Here is a 25,665-nt window from a genome sequence, read left to right as displayed (position 1 = left end):
AGATTGAATGAGCTTTGCTTTCTTGAGTTATCTATGATGCCTTTTGTTATTCTTACAATTACAGTTTCTTATAGTTGCTTCAGAAGCTACATTTAGTGGTGGAGGTAGAATTTTAGTGGCAATATCGCAATTATCTTCTTCCAGAAAAATGTTGAAGCTCTAATTTGCATAGGATTGATTGTTTGGGTTATAAGGTAAGTTTTTCCCTTTTTGTAGATTTAATGAAACAATTGATATTCGTTTAGTGGTGGATCCATAAAATTCTAAATCTAATCACTCTAGTAGTGTAGAATCATAGAATTTCTATATTTAGATGTTTCATAATTACAAAGTACAGATCTTTAGCTGTTGGAGTTGCTTTTAAAGGCCATGCTATTTAGGTTTTTTCAGAACACTCCAAAGGAATTGGCAATGATACTTCAATTGTAATTAGTTTTGGGCTTTTGTTTTAGGGTCTCCTCATTGAGTGGCTATTGGATGTATAAAATGTATCAATTCGACTTACAATTCTCATACTTTGGAGTGAACTTTTTTGTTCAACTAGAACTTAATAGTGCATTATACTATTGTAGATAGGTTTCATAGGAAGGAGTATAAAGGATGGAATGATGGATATTCACTTGGAGATGTAGTTTCATTTTGCTATTTGGTTTTAGGTATTTGCTTGTTAGTTTGTTTTTGGTTCTAGTGTCACATTTGTAAAGGGCTGTTAATTTCATAGAAAAAAGGTTCCATTGTAAAGAATGCCATCTTAGATGGAAGTTATTGCCTACTTTTGCTTCATTTGTGTTAATTGTGCATTGTTTTCTCTTGCTCTTAATAAAATTGTTGTTTGGTTATAAAAAAAAAAGAATATTTAATGTGGGTTTTTTTTTTGTTTATACTAGATTTATAGGGTTATGTTTAGGTTTATCTCGTAAAAAGTGGGAGGTTATCAATAAATATACCCTATTTAATATTTTTTACTTTAACCCTTGATAATTCTACCCAAATTATTTCTTATTTTCTTGGCTATTCCTTGGTGAAATTTCAATGTTCTTGCAAAACTACTTGTCTAATTACATCCATATGATTGAATGTTAAATATGTAGCATCCTGTTGTCCTAGTACTTGTTAAGAGTTTGGATTTTTGTCAACATAGAGGAGACAAATGTGTAAAGACTAGTTAATAGGTTTCTTAAAATGTTTAGAGTTTATGCAACTTATCTCTTGCTCAAATGCAAGCAACAATCTACTTGGTAGTCTTACTACATTAGAGCCTCTAAAACTACTAAAGTCTTTAAAAATGTAAGATATCTCCTACAACAAGGTTAGTTTGTACTGCATTGACAATTCAAAGTATTTAATCTCTTCTTCAGTCTCACGTCTGTCATATGGTAGGTAATGATTGGGATATCAATATATATGTTACAAATGGTGTTAAAATGGTGAACTATTGGGAAGTGGTAGTGATATTAATGGCATGTATTTAACTCAATCAGATGTTGTAGGGATTGCAATAGTTAATGAGAAATTTAGCTTATTTTTTATACTCTTCCAACGTTTGTGTGGTTTTGGCAACAATGAAGTGAATTGTATAATTTTAGGCCCAGTTTGAAATCAATTCTTAGGATTCTCATTCTTAGAATCTTTTTAGAAAATGATGGATTTGAGAATTTTCATCTTGTAAATCGCCAGTCCTGTTTGGCACATTCATATGATTCCTGTTTTTTAGAAATAGAATCATGTTTGGCAGCGACCAATTTCTTTGAATCAATTTTTCGATCGTTTGATAGGCAAAACAATGTCAATGGTTTTATTAATTGTTCCCTGAAAGGCAAAGTGACTATGTTCAATCGTTGATTATAGTATCATTAGTATTACTAAAAAGAATGAGTAAACTCCATTCAGAAAACGAATGATGGGGTAAATTTATTTGACCATCCACCTAGACGTTAATGGTTTATTTGCAATCAAAGCAGGTTCGTAGCCAAAGAACAAAAGGATGTTGTACCAAAGTAGATTACCATCCACCTGGATGTTACTTTTATTGCCATTGCCATGTTTATTTGGATGGTAGTAGCCAAAGAACAAATGGATGCATTCATATAAATTTTACCAACATTTTGTTTCTTCTAGAAAGGCAAAGTGGAACAGGAGATGAACCGAGAAAGATCAAAAGAAATAGAGGCAGGTCATCAACTGAAATAAAGGCAGGTCTATTTTGGTAATCCTAGTGGTTTTGAATCTCTTTTGAGTGTTGGTTGTTAACAATTGAACAGAGACAGGCCTTAAAGGTTAAAGTCCATACCTGTAACGAATGGGAGATCGAAGATCTTCAGAAAATACTAGTTTGTGAGAGTCACCTCTGTAAGGAAGAAGACAACCAATCAGATAGATGACATGACTGCTGAAGTTGGATCATGAGATAACTGGCATGAAGAAAAGTGGGAAAAATTGAATGTTTCTCACTTTAAACTTGGTCAGCACCGAAGATCTTTTGGACCATTGTAGATGATGAGGAATAACCATGGTTTTCAAAACTGGACCGGACTGGACGGTCGGACTGGAAAAACCGATAACCGGTCAGTCGCCTGGGTCCGGTTATACTACAAACTTGCAATTCTTTAAAAAATATTGAAAAAGTCAGAAAATCGCTGACCCAAGTGATCAAACCGTTAAACCATTAAACCCGAATAGTGGTTTGTGGGTTATAATTTTTTTTTTTTTTTGATTTAATAAAATAAAAACAAAAAAACAAAAAAAAATGACTATCATATCCCCGACCCCAAATCTTACATGCTTAGGGTTAGAATGACCCCATTTTCGTTCTAACCCTTCCCTCCTCTTAGCCCTTACACCCAACTGGCCACCAGCGGCGGCCACACCAACGACATCTGACTGCGATACAAAGCAATCGATGGTGACTGGTGACGGCGGTGAACTTCATCTACGACAACAACGTTGATTTTGCAGCAGGTCCAGCCGTCCAGCAGTAACAGATGCGGCAATAACAGGTCAGACGACTGATTTGTAGCAGCGACTGGCGATTTTGTAGTGGTGGTTTTGCGGGGGTTTCTACTTTCTAGCAACAGTAACAGTTGCAGGCTTGCAGCAAAACTTGCAGCGGCAATCACCTACGACCAAGCCTGAGCTCACCGTCACATCACCATTAGTGGCAGTGAACCGGTGAAGGACCTGAAGCCTATCTTTCTTACAATCGATAGATAAAGATAATAGAAAATGAAGCCTATTTCACTTCAACTTGAGATATATACATAGAGAGAATCATATCAAGATCTCATCTCCTCATTCTAGAAATTCACCCTAGGTAAAAAGAAAAGGAAAATGGCATTGCTCCTCTGGCTTGTTAAGAATCATCAATTCCCCAAAAAGTTTGAACTTGTCAATCTTCTCATTCTAGAAGTTCACCCTAGGTAAAATGAAAAGGTAAATGGCATTGCTCCTCTGGCCTTGTTAAGAATCATCAGCTGAAGTTATCGATTCCCTAAAAAGTTTGAACTTGTCAATCTCCTCATTCTGGAAATTCACCCTAGGTAAAATGAAAAGGAAAATGGCATTGCTCCTCTGGCCATGTTAAGAATCATCAATGAAGTCACCAATTCCCCAAAATAATTAATTCTATATATATTTTTATTTTTTTTATTTTATGATATTTTTATTATTTATAAATATATTTTTAATTTTTAATTTATTTATAATCTCACGGGTCGAACCGCTTAACTAGAAACCGGTCCCCTGAGCGGTTCTATTTCTGGTTGATTTTTAAAAACCTTGGGAATAACAGAAGGAGAAGAAGAATCAAAAATAAACGAAGGGGTAGGGTTTTCGGGTAAGTGTTAGAGCCTAAACGAAAATTACAAAAATATCCTAGTTTTCATGTGTGACTCTGCCACACGTGCTCGTTGTTAGAAATTAACATGGTGAGAATTGAGAAATGCGAGTTTTTAGGATCCACTTTTTTTTTAACTCCGAAAAATGTCGTTTTATGGAGGGATTTTTTAGAGCCCGGATCTCCTGCCCACAAGAACCTTGCCCATGTTTATCTTAGCCATACATGGAGAACATCTCATCCTCTGCATAGTATTATGTAGGGGGAGATGTTCCCAATTAACGAGGGGTGGTGTATTGTGGGTAGGCATAGGCAAGATTCTCGTGGGCAGGAGATCTGGAGTATCCCATTTCGAATGGGAACTAACGTACTGGTTTGAACCAAACACCATTCTCATCCTGTGAGAATGAGTAGAATTAGAAGAATCAGCCTCCAAGTGATGCCAAATAGGGTACATTTTCCTATGTAAAATTTGCATTTTAATTTTCCTATAATTTATGAATTTTTCTGTAATTTCTATTATTTTCCTATATATTTATGTTTTTTTTTGTGTTAATTTTCAGCATCTTCTATGTCTTTTGTATATATATATATATGAAAATTTTGTTAAATTTTGTGCATTTTTACATTTTCTATAATTTTGTAATTTTTTGCAATTTCTATTTGTTCATTACTAGTGGGGTGCATGTTCATTGCACGTATATATTTATCATATTATTACTAAAAAATATATTTAAAATATTATAAAATATTTTTCAAATTTCAAGTATGAAAAAAAAATAATGAATCAATTCTCCATTAATTTATAAACCAACTTTACCTTATAATAAAATAATTAGGATTATAAGCTAATCATAAGGAGGGAAATCAAGCTATTAAAGTTTTGAAAATTTATTGATAAAACTATTCATAATCCAACCTGCTTTACATGATTACACGCGGCATAAGACCCTCACACAGTTGCCCACACAGTGCGTCCCAACCTACCATGGCAGCTGTATATCTAGAACATCTCTCAATAAATGACAACAGAGATGTTCTCAATATACGGCTGCAGTGAACTATTCTGAACGTTTTGTTGGTAATAGAGAAGTGGGATCTGCGCCTCATCAATGGGCGCCTCACAGGCACATCCGCAAGAGTAATTCAGGTGCCATGAACACGTGATGGGAAAAATAATTTCCTTCTCATTTATATTTTCCTTTTTAATACTAATTGCAATTTGACTTTCCTTTCATTTCGGGTTTAGAATAGAAGGATCTAGAAACCCTAGGGAAGTCCCTATATATCGACACAGTTCGACTCCAAACCCATCCTCTATTTGTTATTTCTCTCTATCAAACCCTAACATCTCAGCTCTGTTTTTTCATTTTTCTTCATCATGGCGGAGACCGAGACGTTTGCCTTCCAGGCTGAGATCAACCAGTTGTTGAGTCTGATCATCAACACCTTCTACAGCAACAAGGAGATCTTCCTCCGAGAACTTATTAGCAACTCTTCCGATGTGAGCATTACCACCTTCAATCATAGCCTTACAGAAATGTTACTTAACTCTAGGGTTTATGTCTTGTTTCTCTGTCGCTGATTCTGTCCCTTGTTTTACACGGTTGTTTTGTCTGTTCCGTCGAAATCTTCTAGATTTGTTATGGTTATTTTGCTTACTTTACGTTGTATTGAAGTCGATTATTTTGGCTTTACACGGTTATTTTGGCTTTGGGGTCACTTTGTTATCTGATTTTGCTTGCTTTAGCACTGTTTCAAAGTGGGATCTGTGATTCTAGGCGTGTGTTATTGGGTTTTAATAAGAATATGGTTTGAAGTGAAATGCGTGGTTCTTATTTTGTGTTTCTTTTTATATCGAATTTAAATGCAATATAATTTATCTTTATTTTTCATTTTTAGTCCGTTTGTTCTTTAATTTTATGCACTTAATCAAAGCATTGAAGTGAAAATTCTTTTTTTGTTTGTTGCCCATGTTTGCTCTGTTTTCATGATCTCACCCAATACAAAACTTCTTACTAGCTGCAGTGCCATTCCTCTACCTAAGATGTTTTTTTTTGTAGTTCTCTTCGACTTTGCTGTTTTAAAGTTTAATGAAGCCATAGAAAACCTTGAATTAGTTCCGGTGTGATTTTTTTTTTATAAGCTCCATTCTGAAATCTTCTTGGGGTATTCATGTTGGTTATTTTAGTGTGTTGATCTTAATAATGTTTAAACAAACCTAAAGGGTTGGAACTGGTGTTTTTTTTGGGGAATGCGCGAACTTTGTTTTGGACCTGGGATTTCTGTTTCTATGCTGTAATTCGAATGTTTTCGTATTTCACGAATTGGTTTTCAAAATAGTTACCTTATTGTCATTTTGATGTGTTTTTTGTGTTGTTGATCATCTGTGATAGGCCTTGGATAAAATCCGATTTGAGGGCTTGACAGACAAGAGCAAGTTGGATGCACAGCCGGAACTCTTCATCCATATAGTTCCTGACAAAACCAACAACACTCTGTCCATAATCGACAGTGGTATTGGCATGACAAAGGCTGGTAAGTGTTGGCCTATGAGAATATTTTCAGGAAGGGGTGCTTATTCTAGGTACATATGCTTTATGAGATATTAAGCTAAACGATATTTGCTGTTTACTCAGATCTGGTAAACAATCTTGGTACAATTGCAAGATCTGGAACCAAAGAGTTCATGGAAGCCTTGGCTGCTGGTGCTGATGTGAGCATGATTGGGCAGTTTGGTGTTGGTTTTTACTCTGCTTACCTCGTTGCTGAGAAGGTCGTTGTTACCACAAAACACAATGATGATGAGCAATACGTGTGGGAATCTCAGGCTGGTGGGTCTTTCACTGTCACTAGGGACACCTTCGGTGAGGACCTTGGAAGGGGTACAAAGATAACCCTCTTCCTCAAGGAGGACCAATTGGAGTACCTGGAGGAGCGCCGTCTCAAGGACTTGATCAAGAAGCATTCTGAGTTTATCAGCTACCCTATCTCTCTCTGGACTGAAAAGACTACTGAGAAGGAGATCTCTGATGATGAGGATGAAGAAGAAAAGAAGGATGAGGAAGGTAAGGTTGAGGATGTTGATGAAGAGAAAGAGAAGGAAGGGAAGAAAAAGAAGAAGATCAAGGAAGTTTCACACGAATGGAATTTAGTGAACAAGCAGAAGCCAATCTGGATGAGGAAGCCAGAAGAGATCACCAAGGAAGAGTATGCTGCCTTCTACAAAAGTCTTACCAATGACTGGGAAGAACATTTGGCTGTTAAGCACTTCTCGGTTGAAGGCCAGCTTGAGTTTAAGGCTATTCTATTTGTTCCTAAGAGGGCACCCTTTGATCTTTTTGATACAAGGAAAAAGCTCAACAACATCAAGCTCTATGTCCGCCGTGTCTTCATCATGGACAACTGTGAGGAGTTGATCCCCGAGTACCTGAGCTTTGTGAAAGGCATTGTTGACTCTGAAGACCTTCCCTTGAACATCTCCAGAGAAATGCTGCAACAGAACAAGATCCTCAAGGTAATTCGCAAGAACCTGGTAAAGAAGTGCATTGAGCTGTTCTTTGAGATTGCTGAGAACAAGGAAGATTATAACAAGTTCTATGAGGCCTTTTCTAAGAACCTCAAGCTTGGGATACACGAGGATTCCCAGAACAAAGGAAAACTGGCTGAGTTACTTCGATACCACTCTACCAAGAGTGGAGATGAGATGACTAGCTTGAAGGACTATGTGACAAGGATGAAGGAAGGACAGAACGATATCTATTACATCACTGGTGAGAGCAAGAAGGCTGTTGAGAACTCCCCCTTCCTCGAGAAGCTGAAGAAGAAGGGGTACGAGGTTTTGTTCATGGTTGATGCCATTGATGAATATGCAGTTGGTCAGTTGAAGGAGTTTGAAGGGAAGAAGCTTGTGTCTGCAACCAAGGAGGGTTTGAAGTTGGACGAGAGTGAGGACGAGAAAAAGAACAAGGAAGCTTTGAAAGAGAAGTTCGAGGGTCTCTGCAAGGTGATAAAGGACGTCTTGGGAGACAAGGTTGAGAAGGTTGTAGTGTCAGACCGTGTGGTGGATTCTCCTTGTTGTTTGGTTACTGGGGAGTATGGATGGACTGCCAACATGGAAAGGATCATGAAAGCACAGGCACTGAGAGACTCAAGCATGGCTGGCTATATGTCTAGCAAAAAGACCATGGAAATTAATCCCGAGAACCCCATCATGGAAGAGCTCAGGAAGAGAGCTGATGCTGATAAGAATGATAAATCAGTAAAAGATCTGGTTCTCTTGTTGTTTGAGACTGCTCTTCTCACTTCGGGTTTCAGTCTTGAAGACCCCAACACATTTGGCAATCGAATCCATAGGATGTTGAAACTTGGGCTGAGCATTGATGAGGATGGTGGGGATGCTGATGCGGACGCTGATATGCCCCCACTAGAGGATGCTGATGCTGAAGGCAGCAAGATGGAGGAAGTTGACTGAAATCTACCACATCTCTGATACTCTAATCTAGGTATTCTATGATTTGTATTTTTTTTATTCGCCTTTTCTTTCTCGAGGAGGATTTAAGGTTGGGAGTGAAGAACCTGACAAAGTACTGCTTTTTTTTTTGTTAATGGGTTATGTTTTTGTTTTCGTTTCCAATTAGTGAGTGGTGCATGGATGGCAGCATATTTTCATATTTTAGTCTTTTAATCGTCGCAGGTGGCTTCTGATGAGCTTATCTTCATTTTATATACTTTTGTTATATCATTAAAATTTTGAGTTTTAATCAAAGAAATGCTAGCTTTTCCTTCTGGGATGGAAGGGTTATCGCTTTGGCTTCGAGCACGTGTCTGACTATTATGCGCTAATGCCCGTTCTCTCTAGTCGTCGTTTGTTTGACCCAGTTTTTTAAAGTGGGTGAAAGTTGGGGGCCGAGAACTTCGTTCAGAATGGATGGATGAATTATGATGTGCCAAGTGCTAGTCTTGTTATGGGAGAAATGGAGACTGCTCGCTTGCTCAGTGCAAATTAACAAAGGGTGTCTCTAGTCCAAAGTTTGCTTTTGTGGTCTACAAAGATTGGGCGCTTGTGATTTATCAATTTTGGTTGTGCCATAGAGGTTATATCCACACTTGCCATTTAGGATAGGCGACATTTCAGAACTCGCAAATGTGGATGTGGTCATATTGGTCTTGTTGCTGAGAAAACAGAGTAGGAGGCTCCAATGGGGGTCTGCCACTAGGATAAAACCCAAAGGCAAGAAAGAATGTGTGAAACTGAGAACCAAGTGGGCCAATTTTGATACCAACCAAATTTGTTTTCCCTGAGAAATATGGTTAGGATGTAGAAGTTTCGGTTCCTTTTTTTGAGAATTTAGAAGGAATTGTTTACATTTTCTTTAGTTTTTCTAATAAATGAGAACTAAGTGCTTTAATTGTTTTCAAGGAGAATTGCGAGACAACTTATTTTGTTCTTTTTTTCACAAATTCTGAGAAAGGCAGCAAGCAAATTAGCAAACGCAGGATCAGATTAAACAAAGGATCGTCTTTTTAATTTGTAGTAGTGGAGTGGGACTTCGGGGCATTGGAGGAAAATGGTGTCCCTTCTTCTGTAAAACATTTCTTAAATAGGGACTAGGGAGTAGGGAGGGTCCTCCATCTCTCTGTCATGAAAAAGGTCCCTTCTCGGTTCAAATATCACAACCATAATGCGTTCGGGTTGTTTTCCTAGTTTTAAGCAAACTCAAATCAAATCACGAAAACGATTTGGGCCTTTTGAAGTTTGGAGGCCACCAAATATTTATTTATAAAAGTTATAAGCCATTGCCATTCTGGGTGGCGCGTTGCCGCATTGCTAAAATGTAAAAACCAAATGTTGAATCAATAATCCTCCAAAAATTGCCACAGTGATGAATTAATATTGGAGCATACAAAAACCATATGAAAAAACATTTATAGTGCTCAGCGGCTAAGGCATCTCGTTTTAACTTTTAAGCAATGTAATGTAATAACGGAGTAGGCTGTAGGTCGTGTGTGCTCCACTCCGTTATTCAACATATATAGAATCCCTGTTCTAGCTTCTAGGAGTAGCTGAATAAGACCGCCATCTTGCGGTGTTTGGCTTGGCTACTCTTTCTCTGCCATTGACCGCACCATTTGTGGACGACTTGGATCGCCTTCTGTTGCTGAAAGCTACATCTCTAAAGCCAAAACTTCCATCCACCCAGTCTACGAGATGTTATATGCAAGCAAGGTTTAAAATATCGATATGCCCGATATGCCAGTAGGGGTGTATCGGGTGAATCGATACTATTTTTTTATTTTTTTATTCTTTTTTCTTGAAACCGGTTCAGGGGGGTCGGTTTAGGGCTTCTCCACCCCCTGCACCAGTCAGACCCCTGATACACCCACTATAGGAATGTATTGGAAGGGTCCTGAAATGATACGTATCAATACTTTGAACTTTGTATGCAAGTGAGGTTGGTCAAACCACATTTGCAACGACACTTTAAAACCTTTGATCTATTACAATGGCCCCAACTTGAATTAGATGAAGTAATATTTTATTGGGGCCACTCGCCATGTTTTTTGGTTTTAGCTCTGCGCTATGACCCTGTCGTAGTAAAATTAAACTCCTGAATCTGATTGCTGTGGTTCCAAGCAACACGTAGAAGAGAAATCAAAACCATAAAATCACAGCCTTCAATGCATTTCTGCGACCCCAGTTTGCTTCACTTGTCTAATTCAAGGTGGAGCCACTTCAATTCATAGGGACATGGTCATAGTTTTAGTACAGCACTATTAGTATTATGTACCCATATCCATGCGTTTTAAGCGGAGCCTAGTCACAGCCCAACATGCTAAGTACGATTAATAGTTCAGAACTAATTTTTAACATCCAATATATCACTGTATAAACCTTAAAATAATTAGGGATAAATAGATTGCACTCTATTTCAGAATTCTGAATTTCACTGCATACCTACAATAATTCAAAAATTCAAATTCCACCTATAACACCAATACCTGCCGCCTGTGTATTAGCATCAGTTCCGACCTGACATCTACTTCAACTGTACCGTGGAGCTAAGATTTATAGGGGTGGACTAAACAGTGAAAAACCTTAATTAGGGAGGATTAGTTTATTAGGATGAATAGCCTTTCCTACCATTTCTCGTTGTCGCTCTTAGTTCTCCACTTTTGAGCCAAGGATGAGCTGGAAGGTGACTGGACGAGCCAGAGATTGCTGGTGACCTGCACACACAATGATAGCCGAAGGCCCCAAAGGTGGTTGGTTCCCCAAGGAAAGGTTCTTCGACCCTCGAGTCAGTAACACAGGGTGGTTGGTGAAGACCGAAATGAGCTGAATAGTTGAACTGGCAAGGTGAGCTATGAGCTGTGTTCGCGAGAGGTGTTGAAGAGGGTTAGAGAGTACAAAAGTGTACAAGAGTGCGTAGGGAGTTTTACCTTGGATGGCATATCTTTCTATAGTCATCTAACGACTTGTTACGCTTCCAGTTCGTGGGCCACACATCACCTCCTTGCAAGGGCATGGTTCCAGCCCTCGGGTAACAGTGCCTCCCCATTGTCAATGTTTTTTAACTGTTATTGACCTAAACAGTTCGACCATTCAGCCCGGGAACTGTCTAGGCAACTGGTTTCGTTTTATCTCAAACCCAGTCCCTGGCCAAAAATCATTGAATTGGTCAATGATTCATTGACCCAAGTGGTCGAACCACTAACCTGTTCGACATGTTCAATGGTTTTGGCCATTTTTTTTAATTATTTACTTTTTTTAAATTGTTAGAATGGACCATCCATTCAAACCAGATGGTCGAACCATCAACCCAAAAACTGATGGCAAAAACAGTTTCGGTTCTAGGTCAATTTTTAAAACATTGGTCCGTGTCTTGTCACTGATGGGGCAAAAGGGCTAGAGCCGTCCGGTAACACACCACTCTTTGTTGGTCAATTGAACACGCATCCAGTCCTTGGCTTGGCCATGTGTCTGCTCCTTGGGGGTGTAGATTACCATATAGCTTCTGTTTACCTAGAAATGATATTTTCTTGTAAACTTGATTTTTAGAAATGCCTTATGGTCTCCATTTCCAACAATTCATTAATAGATCTTTTATAATGAATAGGAAATGAAAATAATTAGTAATGAATAGGAAATGGAAATAATTAGTCTTCCACGGATTCTGGGAGAGTAGAGAATTCATAAATGCTTTTCCGCCCACCTTTTATATTTTTTCCCACCCCAATCTATACGCAGGCCAAGCTTCATGCTACATTTCTCATCTATGCAACCACGCAAGTGCCAAATTTCATGATTGTTCGTGTTTCCTCTAAGAATTGTCAAGCAATTAGGTTGCAGCCGTATCAATTGTTTTGATCTTCATGTGAAAAAACAAGGGTGCTCGACATCTTTCTAGTCTTGAATGGAGTGGAGGGAAATCAAGAGCTAAAGCTTAGGAAAAGAAAAAGATATCTAACAATTTCTTAGGCTTCAAACCTAGATGATTGATCCTATTTGGCTATTTCTACCAAGTGAAAAGGGTCCCTCATAAATTTTTATTGATTTTCTGAATGTATTGTCCCAAACCCTACCTATAGGGTTAGTGGTATTCCATCAATAAATTAGATACAAGTGATGAAGTGATAACATATGTTCAACAAAAGATGGAGTAGAGGACGTTCTAAACACAAGATAAGCATTTTTCCAAGCAATGGACAGCTTCATTGGCTCCTCTAAGAACATGCGCCACAACGTTGGTCTTAATGCAAATGTTAACAACCTTGTACATAGTCCTTGCTTTCGGGACAAAATACCATAGTTCCCCTAACGATGAAAAGACCACGGCCCTCAATGCAACTGTAAATGACCTTGCACAGACCCATTGTTTTCATGAATAAATACCAGTACCACATCATTTATGCAACAAATGATGACATAACGGGGAATCCTGGGATTGCTGGAAAGGTCGAGAAGGGTGGTGCATTTCCATCCACTGGTGATTTATTTTTAATTTTTAGCATTCATTGAATAAGCAAAAGAAAGGAGTGCAGTTTGCTTTACGACCATTAAGAATGTCCCATGAAAAACTTGTGCACCATGTTTAATTCAGATTGAAGATCTCATCATTTTGAGGAACCGCTGCCCGGGGGGGAGAGTACCAGTTGAACATAGAAATATCAAACTCCTCAATACAATCATCAAACAACTCCAAAAGCTTTGCTCTGCACCTCTAAAACTCAAAAGACCCACCACATCATTGTCTAGAAATGAGCAAATCATCATTGACAAAGAGATCTAAGCTCTAAATCAGACAGAAACCTCAGGTATCATCAACTTGTGAGTGAAACACGAAGCTTGGGAATGTAGTGGTGATGTCCCTATTCAATTTAAACAAGACAGAGAGTCAAGTAGGAGTCTTTTAAAGAGACAAAATTATGTATGTATTTATGTATGTAAAATTCAACTCATGTTCAATTAATCATCCTAAACCAACAACTAATGAGTCACAACATAGCCCAAATTGGAGCTGAGGTTTGCCATTGGAAGTAATAAGCATGACATCAACCTAAGTTTTAGGCTCTGTGCAGTATACCAATCAACAGGTAGTGAAACAATAATTTGTTTGATAGTGAAAAACAAAATTGCATTCCATTGGTTGTCAAGTAACAAAAGAAGCTATTTCGAAAGAGTTGGGTGAGTTACTGTTCGCACCCAAAGAAGCCTTTATACTAACTAGGAAAATTACATAAATGCCCCTAAGAGGGCGCAAATACACAAAGAATTAAAAACCCAAAAGCCCCTGATGCAATATATATTCTCAACATTCCCCCTCAAGTTCAGTTTGTAGAAGACCTTTGGTGAGACAATCAGCAAGTTGATCTTCAGACTTGACATACGACAAACATATTTCTCCACTAGCTATTCTCTCTCTATTAAGTGTGCCAATTTCAACATGCTTTGTCCGATCATGCTGGACTGGATTATGAGCAATGTTTATGGCAGCTTGGTTATCACAATACAGTGTCATTTGAATATCAGTTTGGATTCCAACCTCAGATAACAAAGTCCTCAACCAAAGTAACACTGATACACCATGAGCCATAACTATATATTCTGCTTCCACGCTAGATCGGGCAACAACAGATTGCTTTTCACTTCTCCATGACACAACACTACCTCCCACTAATGCACAGTAACCAGAGGTGGATCTCCTATCATCCACAAAGCCTGCCCAATCTACATCAGTATAAGCCTCAACCTTGAGATGTCCATGTTGAAGTACAACATTCCTTTGCCTAGACATCCCTTTAAGTAGGCAAGAATTCTATTAATCGCCTACATATGTGAAGTTCTGGGTCTATGCATATATGGACTCACCACACTTACAACATAGGATATATCAAGCCTAGTCAAACACAGGTAGAGAAGTCTACCAACAAGTCTCTGATAAACACTTTTGTTAGGAAGAATGTCTCCATCATCAACACTCAGTTTATGATTGGGATCAATGGAGGTTTCAACTGGCTTGCACCCCAACTTGCCTACCTCATGAAGAAGGTCAAGAACATACTTTCTCTACAAAATGAAGATTCATTCCTTTGACCTTACCACTTCAATCCCAAGAAAGTATATGAGATTCCCTAGGTCTTTGATCTCAAATTCAGAAGCAAGGAAAGACTTTAGTTGGACAATTCCGGAGTTATCATCTCTGGTGATAACAATATCATCAACATACACTATCAAAAGAGCCACTAAGCCATTAGCCCTTCTTATAAAAAGAGTATGATCTGTCTGTGATTGAGTAAACCCAATTTTAAAAATAGCTTTTTTGAATATGTCAAACCAAGCCCTAGGAGACTGCTTGAGTCCATAAAGAGATTTCTTTAGACGGAAAACCTTCCACTCACTATCAGGGAAGCTTACTCTTGGGGGAATATCCATGTAGACCTCTTCTTGAAAATCTCCATTGAGGAATGAATTCTTTACATACATCTAATATAGAGGCCACAAATAGTGAGTAGCAAGAAACATGATCACTCGAATGGAGTTTATCTTAGTCATTGGTGCAAAAGTCTCTTGATAATCAATCCCATATGTCTAGGCATACCTTTTTGCCACCAACCTAGCTTTGTATCTTTCAATTGAGCCATCAACCCGATGTTTAACTATATACACCTACTTGCAACCCATTGGGACCTTACCCTTAGGGAGAGGGACAATCTCCCAATTTTGGTTCTTTATGAGGGCCTCTATTTCTGGTTCATTGCATCCTTCCACTGTGAGGACTGCACTGCCTCTGTAACATTAAGAAGAATAGAAACAATAGAAATGACAAAGATGTAAACATAGTATGAAGGTGATAGGGCATCATAAGAAACATAGTTAGTATTGGAATAGGCAATGCACTTCCTTTTTCCTTTTCGAACTACAATGGGAAGGTCAAGGTCATCCTCAGAGATATCAAGCTTAGTACTAGAAGGAAAAGGAAATTCGGGTTCAAGACTATTTACAGAGCTACCTGGAGACAGATGATTAGATTGTTGTGGACCTTCAGCTTCAGGAGCAATCCTTCTTCTGCGTTTGATGAACCACTGCTACCAAGACCGCTAATGAGGAACAAGAGGAGGAGCAAGAATACTGCCACTACAAGCAGGATGAGGGGAAGACATATTAGGAGTATCTATAGAGGCAAGAACAGGAAAACAAAACGGAGTCCGATCTTCACTAACACTCCCCTTGAAGAGAAGTGTGAAATCGTTGGAAAAAAGGAATAGTCTCAAGAAATGTAGCATCCTTGGAGACGTACCGTCGACCAAAGTGGGGGTCAAAGCACTTGTATCCCTTTAGATAGGAGGGTAACCAAGAAAAACACACTTAATGAACTTAAGATCAAGTTTGAGACGAGAATGACTCATATCATGAACAAAACAACTACACCCAAAAACTAGGAGAGGAAGACAAAAAGTAGGATCATTGGGGAATAAAAGTTGATGAGGGGATGCACCGCAACTTCAACATCTCCCTAGAAGCGAATGGCCACATGCATATAAAAAAGTAGCTCCCTAGCAACTTCAACCACATGTCTATTTTTTCTCTCTGCTACACCGTTTTGTTGAGGGGTATGGGAACATGAGCTCTGGTGAATTGCCCCCTTTTCTTCAAAAAAGATTCGTAGATGCTTTTCAAAGTACTCCTTAGCATTGTCAGACCTTATTATTTTGATGTTCTTTTCAAGTTGTGTTTCTACCATTTTAAAAAGTTCTAAACAATGGAGGGGACTTCATCTTGACTCTTCATCAAATATAACCAAGTGTATCTTGAGTAATCATCAATAAACAAGATAAAGCATTTATAACCACCCATGCAAGGAATAGAATATGGGCCCCAAACATCAATATGTATCAAGTTAAAAGCAACATTACCTTTTCTATTACTTGCAGATTATATAGTTCTACATTGCTTTGAGAGATGACAAGCTTCACATTGTAGACTTGGATTGGACACAGACTGACACAAGTTCGGAAACAAAAACTTAATAGACTTAAACAACACATGACCAAAACAATAGATCCACAGTTTCAAAAGACTAAGATTCCCATTTTGGCATGACTTAGTTTGGCACAGTAATCCTTGCCTAGGAACATGATCAAAAAGATAAACTCAATCAACTCCATGCCCAATTCCAATCATCCTCCCCAAGCTCAAGTCCTAACAAACACAATGTGAGGGAAAAAAGGTCACTGAACAGTTATAGGATTTGGTAAGAGATAAAAAGGTTTTTGTGCAATTGTGCAACAGTGAAGGACTGACAAGCAAGAACATTACCTTTCCCAGGAGTTTGAGATCCATCAACTACAATGATATTACCTTTCCCAGGAGCCAACTTATAAGAGGTAAAGCGGGAAGGCATACCGGTCATGTGAACGCTAGCCCCAGAGTCCACAATCCAAGAGCTAGGAGATGAGGACTGACAAGCAAGAACATTACATGTTTTAGCAACAACACTAGAAGAATTACTAGAGCCCATAGAGATAGAGGGCCCAGTCTTTTCAAGCTGAGTCAAAAGGCTCCTGAGCTTCTCTATCACATCAGAAGAATCATGTGAAGCACCTTGAACACAAAGAGACAAACAATAAACTCCCCTAGTAGCAAAATGGGCATTTCCTTTCTTGGATGTTTTAAACTTCTCAGGCTTCAAATGGAGATTCATCTTTCAACATCGTCCCTTAGTGTGTTTTGGTTTCTTGCAATATTCACACACCACTTCATTAGTCTTCTCATTAACACCTTGTTAACACTTTGCTTGGGTTTAGTGGACATGTAAGAAGAATGTTCACCAATTACAGTTTGCATCATGGCAACCCTCCTACTTTCCTCTCCCTGCACCAAGGAGTATGCCATGGCAAGAGAAATAATATCTCCACTCAAGATATGTTGCCAGGTAAAATCATACTCTGCAATCAAACCTACCAAGAAGTCAAACCCTATTCTTCTGAATATATTTTTTGTAATGTTCTCCATCCTCAAGATTCTTCCATTCCAAGGCCTCTAGATGATCTATTTCTTCCCAGAGAAATTGCAAGGAAGAGAAGTACATTGCCACTATCCTCTCCCCCTGATGCATACTGCAAGCTTCCTTTTGGAGTTGGTAGACCCAAACAGTGTTCCTTGCTTGGGACCACTCTAGAAAGTTGGTTCCATCAAGTTTTACAACGGTATCATACCACTAAAAGTATTTGCATTACATGGGAGCACTTCGGAAACAATCTGTAATTCCTTAGGTGATTCCATTTGTCTTTGTCAAGCTACACAACAGCCCTACAGCACTCCAATATCCAACAAGCACAAACTAGACCCACTAACACAAGTCAACACGTGGTTGGAAGCCAATAGGAAACCAAAATTGAAATTGGCAGCAATATATGTGAAGAAAAATCTCCTAAAAATTAACCAAGGTTCAGAAAAATATGAAATGACTTCCCACAACTCCAAAGAAGAAAAACGACTTGAGAGAAACAATTCTCAATCAATAACCACTCTCAGATGTGGAGGAAAAAGAGAATACACCGATCCTGTATTTTTATGTAATTTCTGATTGAAAAATCCGGGAAAAATCAAGGAGGCATCAAATGGCAATGAGAATCATACCAAAAACTCTCTAAAAACAGGGTGCACAAAACTGAACAAGTTTCAAGGGTTCCCAGTTCCCACCGGCACTTGTACGGACTGCTGACATCATCCACCAACGGTCTAATATCAGCCAGATCTTCCTGGGTTCAAGGGTCAGCAGTTGGGTGAGTTACTGTTCACACCCAAAGAAAACTTTATAACCAAATCGACCAAACTGCTTATTTCGGTTCTGGTTCTGTGGTTTGTGTCTCGATTAATAATTGGGTAGGGATCAGTTCTTGCTATTCCAAACTAACTATACAGTTAATAATATATAGAGGTCTCTCTGGTTTCCTTCTAATTTTTATTATATTTATATCTAAAAGGATAAATTTCACAGACAGCATATAAGATAATTTTGGTTAAAAGCATGCTTTATGAACATATAAACAGTCAAATATTTTACTGTCATTTTTATCAAGGTTATATTATCAAAAAATTATAAGCTGTTAGTCTCATAGGTAATTATAGACACCAGGTATAATTGAGTCTAATTGCATAAGACCTCATTATCCCAATTAATAATTGGTTCAGTTCCGGGTCTATCTTATAGAACTGATTAATTCTCAGTTTGGGACTGGTCCACCCTGTCCCAAACCAGACCCAACCCATTGACAGCTCAACCACTGATAGATAAATGTTTCCATCAATCCATGAACAATAAAGATGATTTTGAGAATATAGATGGTGAATATATTTTGAGATGCTAGAGCAGGATTTCATAGATGGTGAATATATTTCAAGCATAAATAACAGCACTGCTTTTGTATGCAAGACCTTGGGAATTTTAATAGTGAAATAATGAGCCTAGAGTGCCATTCCTTAGGCCATAGGGTGGGTTAGAAACCAAGTGGCCTGCTTTTGCCACAAGAAAACCAGTAAGCACGTTCTATTAAACACATATAAAAGGGCATGAAAGGCTTTAAGTCTGAAAATTAGAACATCTCTACAGACCATTTTTGCAACAAGGTCCCACGTAAAACAAATAGAATAGATCTATATGAAAATAGCATCCCTCCAAAATGGCTAATGCTGTCATTATGCACATATACTGTCTTTATCTTTTTAATAAATCTATAATTTTCAAAACTTTTGTCAAATTTCTAATTTCATACTAATGCCTTATAAGGTGTATTATGTGTCAAGGCGTTGCCTAGGCAACTAGGCGCCCTTGGCTGGGCGCCTCGCCCAAACACCTTGACTTTTACCAAATAGGCGCCTGCCGATGTGACAAAAATGACAAGGTGGGCACCTTTTATAATATCATTTATATTGTTGCATCATATTAATGGATGTGTTAATACATTTTATTATATGCTATATATATCAATTATACTTTGTTTTAATGTTTTACTAGTGAAATTTAAAAGATCAAAGGGTTTTGAGGAGAGAAAAAGAAAGAGAAAAAATAGAGGAAAAAAAAGAATAGAATTATAAAGAGGTTCATTTTTTTATTCTCTCTCTCTAATTAAATAAAACAGAAACTCAACCCTTGTTTCTTTCTATTTTACTTTCCATCTTGAATATTTTCCATATAAAGTTCATAGCCTTCTTTAGCTGCTAATTGATATGAAATTGCTCTATGAAATACTTATTATAGTAGTATTATTTTTTAAAACAATGAAATTAATATATGTAAAAGATTTTTATCTTTTAGATATGATAATTTGCCACATTTTTAGAGGAAATTTAATGTTCTTAATAAAGAGAATTGCTAATTTTTCACTTAATATACATGCTTAAGTTAGTTTTTTAGACTATAAAGTTTTTATTGCCTAGGCGACTGAGCGCCCCAGTGTTGCCCAGAATCACCTAGACACATTGAAAACTATTTATTTGCTTTTTGTCTATTTATAGAAGACGGAATACACTATATTTGCAACAAAACAAATAACTTTGCAATTTTTCAAAAAATCCAGAGCTTACTTGAGGTATTGAAGAGTCATATTCTTCAAAAGAGATGGATGCCGCAAAACAAGATTCCGCCACTCTTCCTTGTCAATCTTCCCATCATGTTTTGTGTCAGCCTCCTCAAATGTCTGCCATGGACAAAAGAAAAGCAAGCCCGATTACAAATATTTTCTTTTAATAATTAATAAAGTTTTACTGTTACTGATACAAATATTATAAATGTTTTCAAAAAATTCATGCCCTAGACCCTATATGTAGTAGAAAACTAGAAATGTGGAATTCAAAAATTTCAGAACATTGATGGAAAAGACAGTCATGTTTAAAAATCAAGTATGTTACACTGCAAGCTAATACTTAAACTAAACTGCTGAGAGAAAGTAAATAATTAGTAATTATCTTCTTCCTGAAGTTGTAAAAATCACTCCACCACTACAGGCAATCAGATATAAGAATCTCTCAACCATCTCCCCGCCATGTTTTGTGCATACATCACAGAAACTCACTTGAGGTGGTTCGAGTGTCTCAGACAATGTCCAAACGAACTTCATTTAGGGTTTAGACATGGTTTATTCTTGTGCATGGAAACCACACCTCCACTAGGTCTAGACTATGAATTGCATTAAGAATCTTGGTAAAAAAGTTGCTCCTTAATGCAGGAGAACAGGTATAGCAGATCTGTTCTAGTGATTTTTACAGTAAAAATCACATAAACCGATTGAGAAATTCAAGGGAAAGAAAGTAGGGTGAAGAAAGAAAAAACAGCTTTCTTAAGCTTGAAGTAACTGAATATCCTCCTTTTTCTCCTTTGAACAGCAACTAATAATGTTCTTATATAGAGGTTCCGTTTAGGTCGGCAGCTAATACAACCCTGAAACTACAAAAGTTACCCCTGCTTCAACATAATAAGAAAAAACCCAAAATAAGCCTATCTAATAACTATATACCCGTAAGACTCCTCCTGACAGTAATAATCAACTAGAAATCATTAACTGACAGAGAAACAACCTAGAAAAATCATCAAAATAAAATTAAAACAAAAAATAGCTAAATTCAGGCACGTGAGTGATGTGAACCAGAGTTTGCCACTGCTGACCAGCCCCTTTGTATATCATCCACTGAAAAATCTTTAAATAAATCACTTACTTTCAGCCAATGTATGACTTTCATGGCTACACAGTCAATGATTTGTTCTGTTGATCTTTGTGCCCCTTGGAACATTCTGTTGTTCCTTTCTTCCCATAAAGACCAAAGAATGGCTGCTCTTGTTGCCCTCCACATCACTCTCCCCCTTTTCTTTGAAAGTCGGAAGATACTTGGGTTGAAAAGACTTGTCACATCCGGGGGAGTAGTCCACCTGCAGCCAAATAAGGAAGAAAACCAATTCCATACACAAGAAACAAAGGGACAAGAAAGCAAAAGATGTGTTACTGTCTCACCATTTCCCATACAAAGGCAACAAACATGAGGGGAGAGGCACTGATTCAGCCTTATTTTTTGTAAATTATCCAAAGTATTAATCTTCTAAAGCACCACCTCCCAACAAAAGGCTCTTACTTTTGGGGGTACAGGACTACACCAGACTTCCTTTGTGGGAAAGGAACCTCCGGGGTGTGAGGAATGGAGAGAGGAGAAAAAGAAGGCACAGATATAGGAGCCAGAGGGGGACTCTAACTAGATCCTGATGTCATGACAAGATAGGTCCAGGAAAACAGTATTAAGAAGTGAGATTAGTTCATCTACTAAGTCCATTTCATGATCCCTCAACCCTCTTCTTTTATTTTAGTAATTGTTCTCATCAAGAAACACTGCAAGAAATACAAGCACAAAAGTAAATGCAGAACACATAAAACCAAAAAAACTAGTTCAGAAAGGGTAGAAATCCATCGGCTTCTTATTTTTAAATTCCATCACTTAGGCGAGGGCTAGGCATCTGTTATCGGCCCGCGAATAGGATCTCGTCACGGGTCGGTCCACGGGGAAAACCTCATGTTTTCCCTTGTTCCTCCCTTTTCTTGAGGAACCTATCTTGGTGCCTTAATGGTGATTTATTCAAGAGATCACCAACTCTCCTCTACTCTGTCTTGACTGACAATTTCCATGCCTTTATTGAATATTATCAGCTCCTTAAATAGGAGATTACAAGAGATAAGAGTCCTGCTTTTAGGAAGACTCCCTACTAATCTATACTACTGAACAGATAAGATAAGAATACTGAATAGATAAGACTCCCTACTAACCCTACTACTGAAAACAGATAAGATAAGATAAGAACACTGAATAGATAAGACTCCCTACTAATCCTACTACTAAAAACAAATAAGATAAGAATGCTGAATAGATAAGATAGAACTGTACCTAGCTGGAATTAGATAAGATGAGAACTGAGAACAATTACTGCTGCTGCCGGCAGCTATACTTCTTCCCAATAAACGCGTCCACATCATTACTCCCCTCCTGGACTAAGAGCTTGTCCTCAAGCTCGAAATCAGGATATGTGTATTGAAACTCAGTCAAAGGAATCCAGGATAGGTGGAATGATTTTGACCCCTGGATCGGGTTCCAATGAAGAGGGTTCATCCTCAGCCAGCTGCAGTGAGATACCAAGATTTGACCATGCGTAGCGGCATTCTTTGCCGCGGGCAACTGCAGGCTTAAGGTACTTTTGAGATGTCTTGAACCGTAGAGTACAAAGATTGTGAAGGCCAAGCTGGTGCCACTGAACTGCATCATCTGGATCCTCTTCTATTGCCTGCTTTAGTGTGTACAGAGCTCGCTCTTTCACTTCCATCAAATCATTATGTCCAGTTCCAAACGTTGCTGCAATTTCATGCTGAGCCTTGTGAACCATGGCAAGTCCTGCCCATGCTATCCGAAGCTCAATTGTTGCAGAGTCCCCTTCTCTGAGTATTGAAGCCATTTCATTCACAGCCCATGAAAGTTGTTCAGTGGGATCTTGAGACCTTTCTGCATCCTTGATACGATGAAGCGCAACAGCATATCAAGTTGACATGCAATTAGGCTCCAGTTTTGCTGCCTTCTCCAGGCACTTTCCAACACTTTTATGATCACCAGCCAAATAGTATGCATTAGCAAGATTCACCCAGATATGTGAAGCCCTAGGATCTGATCTGACTACAGCTAACAAACACTCCTTTGCAACATTTGCAGCCGCAACATGAGGCATACAAGCTCCCTTCACCAGCACTTGCCCCTGCACCTGCAATAACTAAACCATATTTACACAAAAGAAGAGATGCGTAATTGATTAGGGCCGCAGAATGGTTTTGATCTTTTAGAATCAAATCTTGAAAACATTTCATTGACAGCTCCAAGCTACCACTTTGAAGATAAGCAATCCCAAGATTTGCAAGGGAGTCCAAGTGGTCAGGAGCAATAGACAACAAAGAGGATAAAACCAATATAGCACTCTGTAGATGGTCGGTTCTAATAAGTAATAAACCAAGTGTATTCCAGGCAGATGCTTGTCAAATATCTAACTGCACTGACTCCTTCAACTTAGAAATAATTTCTCCAAGTTCTTCATGCGTGAGTTCTTTATCGGCACAATGATCAATTGTACTTCCTAGCAGGAGGCACTGTGCATGATGAATTTGAACCAAAGAAAGTAACTCAGGCCTATCAATCTCTTCCTCACTCTGAAGTAATATTTCTGCTGCCTTTTCATATGCTAGCACTGCCTTCTGTGGCTGACCCAACCTCTGGTACATTAGGCCAAGTATAAAATGTGCATGGGCATTTTTGGACATCTTCCTTGCAACATGAACCAAACCAGTTTTAAGGCTGCTGACTTTTTCCTCACGGGATGTTGGAGCCCCTTGACAGTGTTGATCGGCATCCACATCAGGCCCACATTCAAGAGAACATTTTCCCTTGTTAATTCTTGAACGACACTTCCCCAGTTTATTTAACCGTTTAGCTTCTCCTTCTGTGGCATCAACCACAGTGTCTTTACATACTGAGGTACTTTTCTCCCCACAATTTTCTTCCTTAATGCTCCTGGTGGAATCAGGAGGAGCGATGGAGGCACAGTCATCATCGTCGCTTTCAGAAGGGTCGACGTTGAGGTCAACGAGGACGACCTTGGAGTAGTTGCTCTTATTCTTCTTTGAACTCTCGTCGGTGGAATCCTCGACGACACCGGATTCCTGCTTAATCGGGACATTCTGGGTGTTGCTAACCTGCGCTAGGGCAACGACCAAATGCTCGTCGGATGATTCAGCCATGTCTGGTTGGCGGCCGGTTGTGGTTGCAGCCCCTTCTAGGTTCCTTTCCTTGCTGGAAAAGTACAACTCCATCAAGCGCCTTAATTCTCGGATGTCATCCTTGATCTCGCGCACCTCCGTGATGTTTTCCACGATCTTGAGCTCTAGTTCATGAACCCTAGTCGTCAACTGCTCAAGGTCACTCATGACGCCTTGCTCTGATACCAAATTGTTATGGGCCCGCGAATAGGATCTCATCATGGGTCGGTCCACGGGGAATACCTCATGTTTTCCCTTGTTCCTCCCTTTTCTTGAAGAACCTATCTTGGCGCCTTAATGGTGATTTGTTCAAGAGATCACCAACTCTCCTCTACTCTGTCTTGACTGACAATTTCCATGCCTTTATTGAATATTATCAGCTCCTTAAATAGGAGATTACAAGAGATAAGAGTCCTGCTTTTAGGAAGACTCCCTACTAATCTTACTACTGAATAGATAAGATAAGAACGCTGAATAGATAAGACTCCCTACTAATCCTACTACTGAAAACAGATAAGATAAGATAGGAACACTGAATAGATAAGACTCCCTACTAATCCTACTACAGAAAACAGATAAGATAAGAATGCTGAATAGATAAGATAGAACTGTATCTAGCTGGAATTAGATAAGATGAGAACTGAGAACACCCAATTACTGTTGCTACCGGCAGCTATACTTCTTCCCAATAAACGCGTCCACATCAGCATCCGCCTAGGCACGCGCCTAGGCACCCCATGGTAACCTAGACTCGCCTTGGTGCCTTGAAAACTATGTGAGGTTCCATAAGAAGATCCAATATCTAAAAGATAAAATTAAGGAATGGAATCTCCTAGAGTTTAGGAGGCTGGAGGAAAGGAAGCAATCTATGACTATACAAATTGAAGTCATGGATTTGAAGGGAGGGAATGCCTTGTAGAAGAAGATAAGGAACAAAGATGGAGACTGCAGAAACAATTAGAGGATTATCTGCTCAAGGAAGAAATCAACTGGAGGCAAAAATCAAGATGTAAGTGGTTGAAAGAGGGGGATAGGAATGCTAAATTCTTTCATGTTGTGGAAAATGGAAGAAGGAGAAAAAACTTCATCTCAAGCCTAGAAATTGGAGGGGCAACACTATCCAATCAAAGTGAGATTGTTGGGGCCTTTACATATCATTTTAAATCTATATTTAGAAGACCCCTAAATCTTGAGATTGGAGGATAGGGAGTGGTTGGAGAAGATGAAGGGATGAGAGATCCATCATATGGATGGCCAAACCCTGCAGGTAGGTTGGGCGAGATTTCAAAAATCTCTTTCTCTCCCATGTGGGAATCACATTCCCTATTTCAGAAAACTGCATTTTCAAGGATCAATCTTGAACCTGAACCATACTAGATTTGAAACCAAAAGGTAGGAGAGGGATGTACCTGATACGGAGTAATAGTAACTCCCAACGAAGGTGTTCACACCCAAGGAGATTACCAAACACTACTCCCACTGAAGATGACACAGCG

General features: G+C 38.7%; 2 protein-coding genes, 1 long non-coding RNA gene and 1 pseudogene across 8 annotated transcripts in view; 1 reads left to right on the top strand and 3 right to left on the bottom strand.

Moving 5' to 3' along the window:
- Positions 1 to 1,987: 1,987 nt before the first annotated feature.
- LOC148874868 (uncharacterized) lies at positions 1,988 to 3,507 on the bottom strand. Its single transcript, XR_016104830.1, has 2 exons — positions 2,452 to 3,507; positions 1,988 to 2,347 (listed from the first exon to the last, which is right to left on the bottom strand). It is a non-coding gene; the product is annotated as an uncharacterized LOC148874868 (long non-coding RNA).
- On the top strand, positions 3,418 to 8,503 carry LOC148874867 (heat shock cognate protein 80-like). Its single transcript, XM_088963805.1, has 3 exons — positions 3,418 to 5,336; positions 6,229 to 6,370; positions 6,472 to 8,503. Exons 1-3 carry the CDS (start codon positions 5,214 to 5,216, stop codon positions 8,304 to 8,306), a joined length of 2,100 nt encoding a protein of 699 aa, XP_088819931.1. The 5' UTR covers positions 3,418 to 5,213; the 3' UTR covers positions 8,307 to 8,503.
- Positions 8,504 to 12,906: 4,403 nt separating this feature from the next.
- LOC148874865 (calcineurin B-like protein 3) overlaps positions 12,907 to 25,665 on the bottom strand; it is a 52,398-nt gene continuing 39,639 nt past the window's right edge. For 4 of the 6 annotated variants that reach the window (XM_088963801.1, XM_088963798.1, XM_088963799.1 and 1 more), the window contains 2 exons: positions 19,923 to 20,035; positions 12,907 to 13,204 (listed from right to left, as the gene is read on the bottom strand). In XM_088963801.1, the coding sequence (XP_088819927.1) occupies positions 13,147 to 13,204; positions 19,923 to 20,035 (171 nt within the window). In that variant the 3' untranslated portion in view covers positions 12,907 to 13,146. Of the gene's footprint in view, positions 13,205 to 19,922; positions 20,036 to 21,050; positions 21,262 to 25,665 lie in introns of all 6 variants that reach the window. The other 2 variants (XR_016104829.1, XM_088963800.1) reach the window with 1 other exon arrangement.
- LOC148874866 (uncharacterized) lies at positions 22,273 to 24,538 on the bottom strand (annotated as a pseudogene).

The sequence above is a fragment of the Nelumbo lutea genome, chromosome 1 (assembly GCF_056320005.1).
Source record: "Nelumbo lutea isolate HS-2025 chromosome 1, American lotus-T2T, whole genome shotgun sequence".
NCBI classification, from domain to species: Eukaryota; Viridiplantae; Streptophyta; class Magnoliopsida; order Proteales; family Nelumbonaceae; genus Nelumbo; species Nelumbo lutea.
Note: the sequence above shows the minus strand (reverse complement) of the source record. Positions and strands in the feature narration are given on the sequence as shown.

Excerpts from the sequence above, each read along its gene's own strand:
- LOC148874867 (XM_088963805.1), top strand. The coding sequence starts at position 5,214 with ATGGCGGAGACCGAGACGTTTGCCTTCCAGGCTGAGATCAACCAGTTG. Across the intron at positions 5,337-6,228 it reads TTATTAGCAACTCTTCCGAT|GCCTTGGATAAAATCCGATT; the intron begins GTGAGCATTACC and ends CATCTGTGATAG. Across the intron at positions 6,371-6,471 it reads TATTGGCATGACAAAGGCTG|ATCTGGTAAACAATCTTGGT; the intron begins GTAAGTGTTGGC and ends CTGTTTACTCAG.